Genomic DNA, 16,305 nt, shown 5'->3' on the forward strand with positions numbered 1-16,305 from the left:
TTCAACCTATGATACCAACTCGATCAAACTAGTCGATTAAAATGGTTAACTTGAGTTTGTATCATTTTAATTTTTTTATTAAAAAATCATTTAAAAAAAGGAAATTTTTTTTTGAAAGAAATCAAATTGAGTCAATCTCATGTTGATTTTTTTTTAAAAAAAAAACCTATATCCGATTAAGATTTGGGCTGGCCTTGATTGAATTTTAACAATTACTGTGCTTTGATTTATATACAGTTCTCTTATTTGGTTTGGAGACTACTTTAAACAAAATCATAAATTATTGGATTATTAGGTCAATTAAGATCAATTAATTTATTAAAATAATTTATTTATTTTTCAAGAGAAAATAACCTTTTAAAAAACCAAATCCTTAAAAGAGTTGGGACAACAGGTTGATTTTTAATAATCATGGCGCTTTAATTGTTTTATAAATAGTTCTATTATCTGACTTGACATTAAAAAACACGGATCATTGGATCATCTCATCAAATGATATTAATTATTATTTTTTTTATTAAAACAGTGTTATTTTATTTTTTTTGTTTTTAAAAAAATCTTGGGTATTTACATGATTGATTATTTAGTAACAAGTTGACTGGGTTATTCTAATATTTTGTTCAGTTTGACTAGATCTTGAGCCAAGTTAGATTTTAAACCATGAATGTTTTTTTTTTTTTAGTAGTTCTGTGTTTAACAACTATAGTTTTATACACTAGCACTTGATGATTTAGAACCGGGTTTTTTAACCTTTCCTTCTCGGCCGACCCGATTCATGACGAGCTTGGGTTTGTTGTTAGTGTGGACTTATGTTTTAAGAGATCAGTCCTTTGTGTGCTCTTTTATCTGGAGGCCCGTTTTGTTTTGTTTTATTATTTATTTTTATTTAAGAACTCCACTTTAATAATAAAAAAAAAAGATTTAAAATAAATAACGAATGTGTTTGTTTTTAAAATAGCTTTTGTAGTGGTTTAAAACGTAACAAGTCCACGACACAAAGCCGTGGAAGTCCACACAATAAGGGGTTTCATCCAATCCGTGGTTTCGGATCCGAGTTTTCGTGACTAGCTCATTGAGGAGACTATTTATTACTTATCAGTTAAATTATACCTAGCCTAGACCTGAAATAATGCGATGCAGTGAGGTTTTTCAATTATAAAGAACATAATCCCCCCTTCCTACTACTTGCGTGGCAGCTTATCAATAAACTGGAACGAAGGAGGCAGTTGGAGAGGACACAAGTTTTACCTGCAATTAGGTATGGCGTAATCTCGAAGGAATCAGGGCAAAACAACGAGGGCAAAGATAAAGTCAATAATGTAACTAAGGCATCATAGTAATATAAACAAACTCCACAATACATAGCAAAAACATCCAAGAATCTGAACGAATTGCTTTGCAAAGTTCCAAACTCGATCACCTACGACAATATATATGGAGCTTTTAACCAATCCCCTCAAGTTCTTTCTTTCTCTCCTGCTTCATCTTCATTTCTGGAGGTGGGGGAAACATGCATAGACGTCAGATTTGGGGTGTTTGGCTTCTGCATGCTCCCTGCACTTCACTTCCGATGTGGTGCAAATGAATGTCTGCATACACACCTTGCACTGCAAACAAAACCCACCAGTTTATTAGACGACCAAAAACAAGATTTTCAGTCCAAACACTTCCGTGACTGAAATTACAGGTTGAGACCTAACGAGAAGGTAATCTCAGCGAGTCAACCGTGATAATCTAAGAAATTCCACTGGGACAATAACATGATAGAAGCCAAACAAAAGTATAGATATAACAGAAGATCAGGTCATCTCTCAATTGCCACAAATTCATTCAAAAGCCAATACTAAACCGCAGCCTAGCAGTGGTCAATAGACAGACATGGAAAAGCAAGTATAGATGATTCTTAATCATTGATTAGTTGTTGAGACTGGGTTTCTTCCAATGATTAATTCTTTCCTAGATAAGTGACTATAGAGGAGGATTATCTCAAAAAAAAAAAGTAACTATTCATCGGTAAAAAACACAGATCCTTTCCAAAATCTATCAAAAAACCAGTTTAACTCAAAAGCTCAAGCCGTTGGCTAAGATCATGAAAGTAGTTTTACATTGCACCCTAATGCATACTCTCATGTATGTATAGGGGTGATCGGGTTGAACTGATTCTTTGAAAAAATCAACCTATCTTGACCTAATTTCAGCTTTCACTGAATAAAGTAAATTTAAAAATTCTATGAATTAAATTGTTATAAAATTAGCGGCCGAGAAGAGCAAGATCGGTAAATACCTGGATCGACATGGCTTTCTTGTTTGATTCGAGCTGACTTCCTGCATATAAATCGGAAGAACAAAACCGAGTCAGGACATGAACATGACCACATAGATCTCCTCGGACAGACATCGAGCAGTCAAATAAACAAAGAGAGAGATTAGGCTTGCTAGGGTTTTATAAATAGTCAATCAATTACCCTTGGAACCAGCTTTTTGCTTCTCCAAGTTCTTCTCGCGAGCCATCTTTGCCTTCTGCCCGTTGCCGCCTCCCATTCTTTTCTTCTTCTGATGAAACAGGCACTGGAGAATACGAGATGTGGTTTGGAAATCTACCACTTAAAGAGAGGAGAGGAGACCACGGCCAATTCTACCTAGAGGATACCCTATTTATGTTCAGAGAAGATAGCCAACCGAAAGGACAATTCCATTAGAACTACGCCGACGGATTTTGTTATACTGGGTGGGGGTTTGTATGGGCCTACGGAGCTGTTCGGGACTGTAGCCTTTTTAAAGTGTTTTTTTTTAATATATTAAAGTACTATTTTATTTTATTTTTTTATTTTTTATTTTTGAAATTAGTACATTGAAAGTAATTAAAAGTTAAATTAAATTAAATTAAAATTTAATGAAAAATCAGCTACAGGCCAGGTTAAAGTCGACCCAATTTATTCGAGTGACCTTAAATTCAAAGAAGATAGCTTAGAAACTTCGTTAAAGGCAGGCTTGGATCTCGTTCATATGACGGGAGTAGGTGGGAGAATTTAGAGGTGTATTAATCTCATCTCGTGGAAGTTGATTTATAGATAGGGCCCATCCGTGGAAAGTTCACACGCTTTTTTATTTTATTTTAATAGAAAAGCAGCGGATACGAACAAAACTAGACCACTTGTTTGTTTGAAAATCAAACTAACCTTAAAATACATTTAATAGTCTCACTTAAATAATTTTTGTTTATTCTTGATTTGAATTTAAGATTTAAATAATATTTTGATACATTTTTAAGTTACATATATTTTATAAATTAATTGTTTGTTTGAATAGTTTATAGAAGTTATTTTTAAAAATATTTTAAAAAATTTTTTATTTATTTATTTTTGATATCAATATATTAAAATGATCCAAAAATAATAATAATTTAAAATAAAAAAAAAAAAATATAATTAAAAAGTATGGTTTGCCACAATACCAACCACCACTTAAGTAGTATTTGGTATTGTAATATTGATTGTTTTCAAAGTGTTTTAACTTATAAATACATTAAAATAATGCTTTTTATTATTTTAAAAAATTATTTTTTTATCAACAACAAGATAATAAAAAAACATGAAAAAATATTATTGAACAAGAAAAAATATATTTTTTTTAAATAGCAATCACACATTCCAAACGAGCCTAGAAATGTATCTAGGAGTATGGTTGCGATTGTTTTTTAAAATATTTTTTCATTCAAAAATGCATTGAAAAATATTTTTTTTATTTTTTAAAAAATTATTTTTAACATCAACCATCAAAATGATATGAAAACACAAAAAAAAATTAAAAAAAACTAAAATTTTAAAAATATTTTTAAAATATAAAAATAAACAAGTATATGATAAAATTGGTGTATTAGTTACTGTCACGGTAAACAACCACAGCGGAGCTTACTTGTTATAGCATCGCCAGAGATGTTAACTAGAAAGCTAAAAATAAACAAATAAAATAATATTTTACATGTTTAAAAAAGTGTTAAATAAAATGTTATTTAACTATTTATCTTATAAAAATATTATTCCTACATATTTTATGATAATGTTAAAAAACTATTTATTGTAATTATATTTTTTCACTGATATTTTTTTAAAATCTATATTTTTTTATTTATTTTTATAAAATTATATTGATCTCATGACTCTTGTTATGAGATAAGTGGGTTTATTCATACTTACTAGGATTGCTTTTTTAATTTTATTTTTTAATATTAAATTAATTAAGAATTATTTGAGTTTTTTTTTTAAACCTATCATACCAACTAACTTATATTAAAGTTTTAAAATAATCAGTACACTTCATTTTTTATAATTGAAATGATCATAAAAACTATATCACGCTGTAGTAAATATGGAAGATGCCCTTATTTTGAGGAACCGTGGTGGTCCGCGTGACAAGGCTTCTGACAACACGCATTAGTGGTGGACCCATGCAACCCAATAACAGAGAGCCTCCTAATAAATGGCCCAACCATCGGCGACTACCAGCACGCGTTTAATCGTTTCGGGTCTTTGACTCTGGCTTTCTTTACTTCTAGGAGGAGCCATTCTTTGCTCGTTGCACGGTGGTTGTATGGTTGAGTTCAAGAGCAAGCTTTTTATTTATTTATTATTTGATAATAGTGTTTTTTAATCAATTTAATTAAGAATATATTTTATTTTTAAAAATACATTATTCCTCTCAATTTAATACATTAAAATATATAAAAAAAGTAAACTAAAAATATTTAAAAAATTATCTACCAAACATTCGAGTGGATTGATCTCTCTCTCTCTCTCTCTCTCTCTCTCTCTCTCTCACACACACACACACACACACACACACGCACAACCCAAGGATTGTTTTTTATTTTTTTCTTTCCTGGTAGGTAAAACAACTAAATAAATGGTAAGTTATCCGTCATTTTTCTTCTTCCTCCTTTCACTCTTCTCAATCCATGTTCCTCAAGTCCATGGTTTTAAAATTCTGATGTCGTTTTTTATGCCGAGGTTAGATATTGTGTGTAAGTATTATTTTTTCTTAAAATTAACTATTTTAATTTTAATATTAGAAGTCTGGTACGATCCAGTGTAAAAAAAAGGCAGCAACAAAACCATGTACTTAATTCATTGATTTATCCTCTCAATCCACGAGCCTTGCCCAATCCATGCATTTTATAATTTATTTGGAACAATTTAAAAGGTGAAAAAAAGAACAAGCACTAACAAATATAAATAACCTTAGTTTATTAATTTAGAATAAGATCTATTCATAGCATGATTCTACACATCACAAATAAATGTTAATGAATTCTACACAAATAAGTCCATTTTCAATTGATAATTTGTCCCAAATTTATATATATATAAAGGACGTGAGTCCAAAATTTTGGTTTAAAAATCAAAATTATTGCACCACTGCCATACTCATTGCACAAGAGAATCCATAATCAGCTTTCATGCTTCGATCACGATTCATGCCATGGTAAAAAAAAATTATAAAGGCAATGCTTTTTCATAGTTAAATGCAAAAAGGTATCGTCATAGTTAGTCAACCAATGAGAGCTGGGGTGTGATGATAGTTGGAATTCAAAATATTTTTTTGTTTAAAAAAATATTAAAATAATATAGTTTTTTATTTTTAAAAAATATTTTTGATATCAACATTAAAATGACCTTAAAAATATAAAAATTTAATTTAATTTTTTAAATAAAACTTTAAAAAACATGATTCCAACAGCATAAGATCATTACCTAATATTTAGTGTATATTGCCACTGTTCGTCGTCAGTCCCTTGACATAGGCACGGCCACTCTCTGGTGTAGAAATCTGCACACCTATGCAAGAGCCTAATACCCTAGGAAGGCCAGGCTAAAACCAATCTGGTTTGGGCCGCAGTCCTGCACTGTCAATGAACAGAAATCCTATCACCCCCGAAGGTGGAACTCTAGTCCAAGCCGAAAGTTCTAAAGTACTAGGCTCTGGCCCATGTAGTCACTGGACCATCAACCCTGACTCCCTCTATATTTTCAGTCTAGCCCGGTTGCTAGGTAGTTGACTGGATGTTTATCTTTAATCCAGAGACCACCTTGAAAGGATTTGGATCATCGGTTTAATTCTTGATCATCAAGTCAATATTTTTTTTTTTAACTAAGATGATAATATTTTATCTATTTGTGTTGAACCGGTTAATTTTAATTAAAGTTCGATTTAATTATCTGAATCACTAAGAACTTGATCAGCCTAAACTAAATTGGTTAGATTAATATATTATTTTATTTAATTAAAAAACTAACCCGAGTAAAGTTTTATATCGGTTCATTAAAACAAATGGAGTTTAGCAATCATGATAGTTAATCTTCCTCTCTTTCCTTTTTCTTTTTTGTTCCCCTTTCCTTTCCTTTGTTTTTCCCTTTTCCCCTGGTTCGAGGCTATGCTTGTTTCGTTGAAATTTACATATATATTTGACTAATTGCATTTATGGGATTCATTTATAGTGATTTTTCAACTTGAGAGAAGATTCAATACTTTGAAATTAGTCTGGTTTCGTCCATGGAATCATTTATGGATGGTTGTCCGAGGGGAAACGAAGACCCACCCTCCTATCTTATCTCATCATCGTTTTATTATTTTTCCTCTTTGCAACCCACCCTCATTATTAAAGGAGGATGGATGCCTTTACCTGCAGGCATCACCGCCCCATAGAATATAGATTGAGATAAGCACGCCAGTGCATCACAGGATTTTCAAAGAAAAAACACGATCAACGTTGAATAAAAGAAAATCGTGAACCACGCATGGCTTGTCTTGAGCCGGTCTCTCCGAGTTAGAGGTTGACCTAGCCAAGACTCATATCGGATGAGCTAATTTGATCAAACCCAACAATTATTTTTATAAAAAACTCTAGAAAAGATTTTTTTTTTAATTAAATCCTGGATTTTTCGTTACCTTAAGATGTTTTTTTCTTAAAAAATCAAGTTTCTCCACCAAATCAATCCGACCGGTCCGGCAATCCGACCCGTCAAGCTGGACTGCAAAACAATGGGTTTTTGGTTCTGATAAGCTTGGAAATTTGACAGAATTGGTGCCGTTCTAAATTTCTAAATCCATTTTCCAAAGGAATGTATTTATGGAGACGCTGGCAAGCGTACTTTTTCTTTGTGGTAGTAAAATTATATCAACTTCGAACTTTATTTTCCTCTACAACGTATCTCAGAGTAATTAAATTAGAGATATAGAAAAAACTATAGTCTATAGATACATCTCAGGAACCTTTTGGTTAGGTGGAACAGTGATTTTCCAAGAATGTGATGGCAAGTGGTAAAGCAAAACAAAAACACACGCAGCGAGGTCGGAGTCTCGAGCAAGCGGTGATCTACCTCTTCGAAGTATGATCTAGACTGAATTTTATTTAGCAAAAATCCTGAAACAATCCGGTGATCTAGCTGTTCGAAGCATGATCTGGACAAGGTTTTATTTTGAATTATTCTCAATGCTGACTTGATTAGAATTAGGTGATGTAACTTGTCCAGTTCAAACACAGTTAAATTAAAACCAATAATTCCTTTTGTTTTGGCTTTGCTTGAGCAGAGTTTGGCATGAAACATTTGGGTTATAAATTACCTAATTTTGACTGGATTAATGTTCAAAGCAAATCCAATTTGATTCCACCAAGCTAATAGCATGAATCCTAAACGTATTCAAACCGACTTTGACAAGCATGAACAAAATGTTTATTGAGGTTTTGTTTGTTAATGCTGTACGGTTTGTATTTTGTTTTAATTATAAATTTAAAAATATTTTATTAATTAATACTTACGATAGTCTTACGGAATTCTTTTCTAAAATATTGGATAAAAATAATTACTATATATATATATATTAAACTTTATATTTTCAAATTATAATCGTAAAAGCTAACATAATACTAAATATATATATATAAAAAAATTTAATTAAAAATATATCAAAATAATCAATTTAGATTTTATTTTTTTAGATAAATATAACAAAATCATCTGAAATAATCTAAAAATATTTATTTGATTTTTAAAAATAATAATTAAAAATCACTTGTAAAAGGCGAACATGCCGAGTCACCATGGGTCCAGTTGGTTGATTGTGCACTTTTTAGACACCCAGCGTAGTGTTAGCCTATTTGGGACCCACATCACCGTATAAACCTAACCAAAAAGCAAAATAAAGATGCAGAATATGCTTTGCTCTTCCCTGCAAATATCCTTTCCCTCTCCTTCTCTTCTGTTTCGATCCCTTTATTTCTTCTGTCTTCTCCATTTCCCCCATCGAAAACGAAAGACCTTCCCCTTCTCACTGCTTCTTCTCTTTGCTTTGATAAAAAAAAGATGGAGCTAATTAAAGAACTGCTTGTGACTGGTGTTATTGCTTTTCTGTTCTCCTTTCTCATAGCCAAACTTGTTTCTATGGCCATGTCCAGTGGTGATTCTAGCCACCACGACGATTCTCAAACTCAAAATGTTGATCGAGAAGCTTTTTCTGCAGCAGAGATTGTCGGTGAAGAAGAAGAAAAGGGGATGACGGAGGAGTTACGGTATCGTGAAAGATTGGAAGTTGAGGGGCTTAAGAGCGAAATGAGAACAGAGTTTGTTGAACAAGTAACAGAAAAGGTCTATGAATTTGTTTCAGGAATTTCTTCTGTCGAGCACGCTAAAGATTCAGCAACTCGTGACGAGATACTACTTGAAAGTGAAGCTGAGGTTCAAGAATTGATCGAGGCAGTTTTAAAAGAGGAGGAGGAAGAAGACAAGCTAAAAGAAGGTGAATTTTACGATGAAGACGTCAAGCAAGTAAACCTGGTTAGTTCTAATAGAGAAAACAGAGAAGAGGAACCGATTGGCGTTGAATTAAACGTTGTCGAGGAGATTGGGGTTGCTGGGAGTGATTCAAAAGAGAGGATTGAAGAAATTGAAGTTAACGAGGTCGAGGATGATGATGATTGGGAAGGGATAGAAAGGAGTGAATTGGAGAAAATATTTGGAGAAGCAGCGAAGTTTGTTGAGGAGTCAGGAAATAAAGATGAGAGATTGGCAAGTGTAGGGAGTGATTTGCAGATGGAGTTGTATGGACTTCATAAGATTGCTACTGAGGGGCCTTGCAGGGAGCAGCCTCCCATGGCTCTCAAGGTTTCTGCTCGTGCTAAGTGGTATTAAATTTTCCTAAATTAACATAATGTCTCTGCTTTACTCTCTTTTTTTCTCTGTATTCTGTTCTTTTATTGTTTTCTAAATTGTCCGAATGAGAGCAGATAAACGTTTTCCATTAGGGGTTTTAAGTTTGTCAGAGGATAGGATAAGATAGTCTTGGGTGAGAGAATATGGTTTAGTGATACACAAAGTGAAGATTTACGGCATGTGGATCAAGAATTAATGGATGTCAAACAAGGTTAGAGTCTTTAATTTAGAAAAAAAAAAAGAAGAAATAGAAAATCAGAATATGAACACATGGAAATCGTTAGAAATCCACGTCTGGACAGGTAGTACTACTATAAATGATGTTTATATGGCCATTTTGTCTGTTTCCCGCCATGCTTAGGTCTACCATAGTAATTTCTTGTAGAAAAAAACACGATGATCCTATTGTCTTTATTTGGAAACTTAGAGCTGTCGCTCTTGCCGCTCCAACCTTTTCACGATTGGTCTGGTCGAAGTCCTTTTCCTTTTCCTCCACCCTAGATTGTTTACAGGTATTGATTCAATTGTTTGGAAATAGCCAAAAAGCCAGAAAGCTTAGCAAACAAAATACAAGATTATGGCAGCCATCAGCCATAATCTTGTGCTAGAGGGATTGTACACCTAAGAAAAAGAAAATGAAAGCACAGAACAACACCTTAGGGGCTGCCTATACCAAAAAATTGCACGGTATAGTTTGATAGTTAGTTACAATAACAGGGTTGACAGCTGCTATGTATGAGTGATCGAGGGCACTGGTTACGTTGTGCAAGGAATGCTTGGCAAAGGCTGGGAAACATGAGTCCAGAGGCGGCTATGGAGCAGTATATTGCCCTTGTATTGGAGAGAGCACCAGGGTGGATGGAAGAAAAACCTAGTGTAGGTATTTTCCACTGCAGCGTAGAGCACTTGTGTTTCCTGTAATGACTTTGAACAATCTCTGGTTAATTTCATTTTACAGGGAGACAGTAAACCAGGATCATCTGAAGTGGAAAATCTTGTTGCTGTGACTCCAGATTTAAGTACATTATCATCCCGTCAACCAAATTTTACAGATGAAATGTATGTCCTTGAATGTTTGGCTATTTCCCCCTTCAATCTTTATTTTTTAGTTCGTTTCTGTCTTTTCATTAGCTTATTATTATGTTATGATACTATCACTATTCTCATATGTAGGACATGTAGGAGTCCAGAACTGAAGCCTGTTGCTGAAGAAGGCGATCCGACAGGGGGCTCAAACCTGGATAGCAGGTTACAAATTGTTAATTCATGCATATTGCTTTCTCTTCCACATGCCTTATTCTCCTAAGCTGTTGCATGAACTTGAGGGTTCCTGAAAAGGTTTGAATAGAAAGTTTTTAGTTTCATAGGACAATATGATTAGTGTAGTTTCCATGCTTTGCATAGCAGAAAGGTAGAAAATATTTTACAGAAATCTTTATTTGATGTCATTTATCAGTAGTCTGATTTACAAGGTTTATTTATAACCACCACTTGGAAAACAAGCACCAGCGTTATAGTAACAACTAAAATTTCCCCTGGGTTGCCCCCCTGGCATGGGGTAGCTCAGGTGGTCGGGTATGGGAGTTTGAGTTGATATCTTAGGTTTTTGACTTAAAGTTCTCCATTGTACCGGAAAAAGAAAAAAGGCCCGTGGTTTCTGTCTATTTTGAATAATCCCTAATTACCTCTTGGAATGTTGTAGACAGTGTTTTCCTCAATCATGATTGAACCTCAAATGAGGCTGAGAAGAAATTCCTTTTCAAGAAAATCAGATCCCTTTAAAGAATAGTTTTTTATTGTTGAAAAAGAAACCACAGGCATCACGCTATAGATGCAACGTAGCAAATTTTAAGGAAAATGGGTGGATGATCATCATTCCTTGCACCACCACATTCTTATGTGAAAAGTTTATTGATTCTGCCACTCATTTAAATGAAGATTCTTATTTACCTGTCATCTGTAACTAGACAATCACCAGTGACAATCTATGAGGAATCTGCCATCCATGAGTTGGGTCATATTCCTGAGCACTGCTCTAGTGAATTTTCATGTAGTCTCGCCACTCATTTCTTTCTTATGGAAGGGTCATGCTTGCAATGATTTCAATACGCAAAGCCAATTAGGGCTGCACATAACCTATTAACATGAAATTTTTCAGGCCAAAGAATGACAAGCATTGCCCTGCTGCTTGATTCCTCCAACCATGGAGCCTTTCTCCTTTGGCTTGACCACAAACAAGACTGATTACTGTTGCCAAAGTATAATCTGTTTCAAATATGTAAGGTTCTTGCCTGTTTATACTATCATTATTATGTCCCTAGAAATGAACTACGCGTTGTGTGATACTAATAACATTTATGCGTTGTGCATTGATGCATTTGTATATATACCCTGCTGGTTGGGATCATTGAATTATAATATGATGTTTATGCACCATTCTTTCCGAGGCATGGTTAAGACTCGATGCTTATGCCAGTCTTTGTGGTCCTTTGTTTGACTCTTTATTCTAATCCATGAGAATACATGAAGCGATGTTGGCATTACGTGAAGGGAATGTGCTAAGAGTTTTGCACTAATTATGCTATTTTTGCCAAATACTTATCGAGAATACATTCGCATGCAATTGAAGTGCTCCTCACGTTTGGAATTGTTGAGAGGGAAAGTAGTTGCCTATCGTCTCTCTATTTCTTTTGGTAAGAACTCTCCTTTTTCTTCCCTAGCAGTAAACTCCAATAATATGGGGCATCCCTTGATGTTGATTGGGATTTAGTTGAGACAGGGGGGATATCATTCACTTGGAGTTTAGACATGCTCAACCGAGGTAAGGGTATTTTTTGGGTGTACAGCCCTAATAAGTATAGAAATATGGATCGGTAAAACAATTTGCAAGAATTTCATGGTTGCTGGCATGGCAAGTTACATGACCAAGGCCATTTGGGTCCACCAGAATTGTTCCAAGGGTCCTCAGATTTTAATTTTCCGTGTTGGAACTTGGAAGTGCATAAATAAGTTAGATTTCGTTTCAATTGTTAGGGACGGCTTCCTTATGTACTGTTTATCGCATTTATTTGTGGTGGAAATGGATGACCCTAGCACTGGATACTGATAACGATTGCTATTTATTAGAGCATGCTGCTAAACATCGACAAACTCACTAAGATGGAGAATGCATAAAAAGCTACTATGGAGGTTTCATCCTTATCCTCTGCTTAAAGAAACTAGGAAAATTAGTAATTCTTCATTGGTGAAACATTGGGGTTCTCATCGCCATATCAAGATCGGTTTTCTGACCCAGATCCTGTGATATGGACATTGTTGTGATCATATCCCCCGCCTCCCCCACCACCTATGCCCCCACCAGAACCCGAGCCATACCTATTTCCTCCACCATTACCACTCGAACCAGACCCACCTCCAAAGCCGCCACCCCAGCCGCCACCAAACCCACCACCTTGGCCCATACCATTCCCATTCCCATTCCCACCGCCACCGCCACCGCCACCTCCACCTCCACTGCCAATGCCACCTCCACTGCCACCGCCACCTCCACTGCCGTAGCCCCCGCCACTGCCACTGCCACCACCACTGCCGTAGCCCCCTCCACTGCCACTGCCGTAGCCCTTATCGCTACCATCGCCTCGTCCACCCCCTTGTCCATAACCACTGCCTGAACCTGCACCGTAACCACCAGAAGACAGCCGATATCCAGCCTTCACTCCGAGTAAACGTTTCACCTCATGGTCCATAAAACTTCTGCCCCTCAATAAACTCCCTTCTTTCTTTGCTTCAGCGAGCACATAACTACAAAGGCCGAGTCCTAAAAGGATGAGAAGCCAAGACACCACATGTTGTCTCTCCATACCTCCTGTCACTCAAAAATCAACTGCACCTTGACAAAGAACCAACCTTGCTCTTAGAAGAACAACACGGATGAAGGAGACAAAGAAAAGAACAAAAAGAAGAAGAAGAAAACCTGGTACAGTGTCTACTGTCTAGTAGCCTCTCTCTTATTGCAAGCTCACTGGTAATAGTCTATGAGTATTTGTTGGTAGTGGTAGTGGCCTGAAGGCCAAAGCTATATATAGAAATTTTACCTTTAGCTTCTAGGAGCTATGAAGCAGGTTCAAGGGGTGGGCATGCCTGCAGATTGTGCCTGATCGGGTGACGCGTGCCAGCTTAATCTGGTGATGGGAGCTATATGCATGAGCACGAGGGTACTGCAATGCGGTTTTGGTGTGTGAGTTTTGGGTGTCATGGACATGGAAGTTAGTTGCTGGGCTTTAGGCCTTAGCTTTCGATTACGGCCTTGTTGGTGAGGCCAGAGTCGAATTTCGAGTGGCCACACAGGCTAAATAAATTTACGTGAAAGTGTCCTTCGTGTTCAAGACTTCTTCGAGTTAAAGATCAAAGAATGTGCTCTCTGGCGCTTCAAACAAGATACGAGTCGGGCAATATGAAAAGCGGTTTTTTTAAAAAAATTGATTAATGAAAAATGTAAAATTAAAAAAAGTTGATTAATGAAAAATGTAAAATTTAGCTCTGTATTTATAAAAGTTTTTTTTTTTTTTTTAACTGAGAACACTTTCAAAAGTTGTGAAGAATTCAGAAATTTCATGCTATTTATTGATTATATTAATTTTTAACCCCCAAACTCTTGATTGCTATATATTTTGTTTTGAATTTTTTTTTTTAATTTCATCTCTTAAAATCTAATTTAATTTGATTTTTATATCAACTTTGATTCTTATTTTTATGATTCTTATTTGATTTTATCTTATTATTTTTTTCATTAAAATTTTGTATCTATTAGATTTGATCCTCATTCTTTTGATTTTTATTTATTTTATTTAAAATAATTTATGATATTGTAATTATTTTTTATTGCATCATCTTTTAATTTTTTTATCTGTTAGATTTGATCTCTATTATTTTAATTATTATTTATTTTATTTGAGATAAGTTATAAAATTAATTTTGTATCTTCAATTTTATTCTCATTCAACTTTTTAATTTGTAAGATTTGTTTCTTATTATTTTAATAAACTTGAAAAAAAAATATTAATAATTTACTTTTCTAGTTTATTTTTAATGATATAACTAAATATTGTAAATATTTTTCAATTTATTTTTTATGACATTACTAAACATTAAAAAAATAATTCATTTCCAAAAAAAAAAAAAAATACTAATAAAATGAATGGGGCCTTGATAATTTTTGTACCGAATAGGCGGTGATGGAAAAAGACTTTGCTCGTGAATTAGAAGTTGGGTTCTGTGCAGAAGAGTGATCATGGGCCCTTCTAGTATTAGGTAACCAAGATTTTCATCTTTCGATCCTACAACAATCAAACCCATATTAAAGACAACGAATTATTCTTTCTGCTCGGATCATTACATGGGTTCCACTAGAATCTCAAGGACTGTCTGACGGCCCATGATTTCTGTTTGTTTTGACAACGATTATTGAACTTGATGTGTGTTTATTCAAGGAATCTATTACTTGAATGAAACCCGACCTTATTTTTGGATTTTAAATTAAATTAAAATTTTGGTAAAACCCAGTTGATTTGAATAGGTTTTTAGTAATTTTATCAATCTTGGTCTAAACCGTAATGATGAATTTATGTTTTTTTTTTTACATAAAACAAAGTAGTTTTAATAAAAATAATTAATTCAATAATCTATAAATTATAAATTGATATGATAATTCAATATCACAAATTTATTTCCGGGTCAGTTTTTAGACTTAACACAACTGTATTTTCAGTTAAAGACAAAATTATTGTTTAATTCAGATAACTACGTTTTTGTTTTTAAATAGCATTTCATGAAAAAAAATTTACTTAATTATATATATATATTAAAATTAATTTAAGATACTATATCAAAAATAAATTTTAAAAAATAAAAAATATACCATCTTAATACATTTTTAAATAAATCAAATTTAAAAAGCAACATACAAATACTCTCTTGGTTTATTAGACGGTTTTGTCTTTGTTTCACGTGTCAGCGTTTAATAAGATAGCCAATTCTTTCAACGATGAGCTCAGTGCATTGATGGGATTCTTGCAATAATGTCTTTTAACATCAAGGAAAAAAATGGTTTAATAAAAATATTTTTAATTATATTTTTTAATAAATATGCTTTTGATTAAATTAACAAAAAAATAAATTTTTACATTTAAAATAAAAAAGAATATTATTTTAATTTTTATAAAACAAGATTTATAACACAGAATCCAACACATCAAACAAAAGCTATTACCTAACAAAATATTTTTTTTCTAAATGCCACGCCGCCCTTAAATCCTTGCCAGTAAGTTTTAGCCCATAAGGTATGGGAATATTTTTCCTTCATTGCACTTTAGATTCATAACTTTCGGTCTAGAGATAACCATCTAAATGGTGGCCTAATAATAAAAGCTTGGGACTACGAGGTTTGCTCTCTCTATAATCTTAGATTCGAGCAATGTGGTTACTTATATGATGATCACTTGAGACTTATATGATTGTTAACTTTAGAACCCATAAGATTAGTCGATGTATACACAAGCTGGTCCGGACACTCACGTTAAACTCAAAAAAATAAAAATATATTCGTCTTGGCAGAGCTCCACCTTAGTCTATGTGCGGAAAACACGCAATTACATATAAAGAAGAGTTGAGATCATCTTACTTTTCAAAAAATATTTTTATTTGTAAATATGTTAATATTTTTTTATTTTTAAAATTTTATTTCACAAACCAACCCTTTAAAACGGTGGACAAACACTAAATTAATAGTCATTTTTTTTTTTTAAAAGTACAGTTAGACCTCGAAAAAACAAAGACAACAAAAACAATGTTTTCGCACCAGCTCGACTCGGGTCAGATGCAAAACAACGACGTGTCATAATTAAAGATCGTTGAGACTGTTCGTGAACAGAACCCTACACCTTTGTAGGTTTTAACTTTAGCTATGAAGAACTTGAATGGCTGTGAATATAGTAATCAGAGAAGAAGGGCCCCCGAGAATAGCGAGCATTCAAAAGAGAAACGGCTCCTTGCTCTCTCAATTATTTGGAGTGTCGATATGCATGGGACAGTGACATGCTAG

The 16,305-nt window shown here is 33.8% G+C and overlaps 3 protein-coding genes across 4 annotated transcripts; 1 reads left to right on the forward strand and 2 right to left on the reverse strand.

Annotated features, from left to right (window-relative positions):
- Positions 1–1,306: 1,306 nt before the first annotated feature.
- Positions 1,307–2,706, reverse strand: LOC118036634 (uncharacterized protein At2g23090). The gene is made up of 3 exons (XM_035042402.2): positions 2,466–2,706; positions 2,285–2,325; positions 1,307–1,607 (listed from the first exon to the last, which is right to left on the reverse strand). The coding sequence occupies exons 1-3, from the start codon at positions 2,539–2,541 to the stop codon at positions 1,488–1,490; spliced, it is 237 nt and encodes a 78-aa protein (XP_034898293.1). The 5' UTR covers positions 2,542–2,706; the 3' UTR covers positions 1,307–1,487.
- A 5,500-nt stretch (positions 2,707–8,206) lies between these two features.
- On the forward strand, positions 8,207–11,642 carry LOC118036625 (acyl-CoA-binding domain-containing protein 3). The gene is made up of 5 exons (XM_035042385.2): positions 8,207–9,178; positions 9,977–10,082; positions 10,165–10,265; positions 10,380–10,454; positions 11,365–11,642. The coding sequence occupies exons 1-5, from the start codon at positions 8,361–8,363 to the stop codon at positions 11,396–11,398; spliced, it is 1,134 nt and encodes a 377-aa protein (XP_034898276.1). The 5' UTR covers positions 8,207–8,360; the 3' UTR covers positions 11,399–11,642.
- Positions 11,643–12,306: 664 nt separating this feature from the next.
- On the reverse strand, positions 12,307–13,563 carry LOC118035418 (uncharacterized). Of its 2 annotated transcripts, none has more exons than XM_073404458.1 (2): positions 13,180–13,563; positions 12,307–13,071 (listed from the first exon to the last, which is right to left on the reverse strand). In XM_073404458.1, exon 2 carries the CDS (start codon positions 13,064–13,066, stop codon positions 12,479–12,481), a length of 588 nt encoding a protein of 195 aa, XP_073260559.1. In that variant the 5' UTR covers positions 13,067–13,071; positions 13,180–13,563; the 3' UTR covers positions 12,307–12,478. The 2 variants fall into 2 exon arrangements, with proteins under 2 accessions (XP_073260559.1, XP_073260558.1); XM_073404457.1 differs by having other exon boundaries at positions 12,307–13,089.
- Between the last annotated feature and the right edge of the window lie 2,742 nt (positions 13,564–16,305).

The sequence above is a fragment of the Populus alba genome, chromosome 14 (genome assembly GCF_005239225.2).
Source record: "Populus alba chromosome 14, ASM523922v2, whole genome shotgun sequence".
In the NCBI taxonomy this organism is placed as follows: domain Eukaryota; kingdom Viridiplantae; phylum Streptophyta; class Magnoliopsida; order Malpighiales; family Salicaceae; genus Populus; species Populus alba.

Excerpts from the sequence above, each read along its gene's own strand:
- LOC118035418 (XM_073404458.1), bottom strand. The coding sequence starts at position 13,066 with ATGGAGAGACAACATGTGGTGTCTTGGCTTCTCATCCTTTTAGGACTC.
- LOC118036625 (XM_035042385.2), top strand. The coding sequence starts at position 8,361 with ATGGAGCTAATTAAAGAACTGCTTGTGACTGGTGTTATTGCTTTTCTG. Across the intron at positions 9,179-9,976 it reads GTTTCTGCTCGTGCTAAGTG|GAATGCTTGGCAAAGGCTGG; the intron begins GTATTAAATTTT and ends ACGTTGTGCAAG. Across the intron at positions 10,266-10,379 it reads CCAAATTTTACAGATGAAAT|GACATGTAGGAGTCCAGAAC; the intron begins GTATGTCCTTGA and ends TCTCATATGTAG.
- LOC118036634 (XM_035042402.2), bottom strand. The coding sequence starts at position 2,541 with ATGGGAGGCGGCAACGGGCAGAAGGCAAAGATGGCTCGCGAGAAGAAC. Across the intron at positions 2,326-2,465 it reads GCAAAAAGCTGGTTCCAAGG|GAAGTCAGCTCGAATCAAAC; the intron begins GTAATTGATTGA and ends ATTTATATGCAG. Across the intron at positions 1,608-2,284 it reads AGAAAGCCATGTCGATCCAG|TGCAAGGTGTGTATGCAGAC; the intron begins GTATTTACCGAT and ends TTTTGTTTGCAG.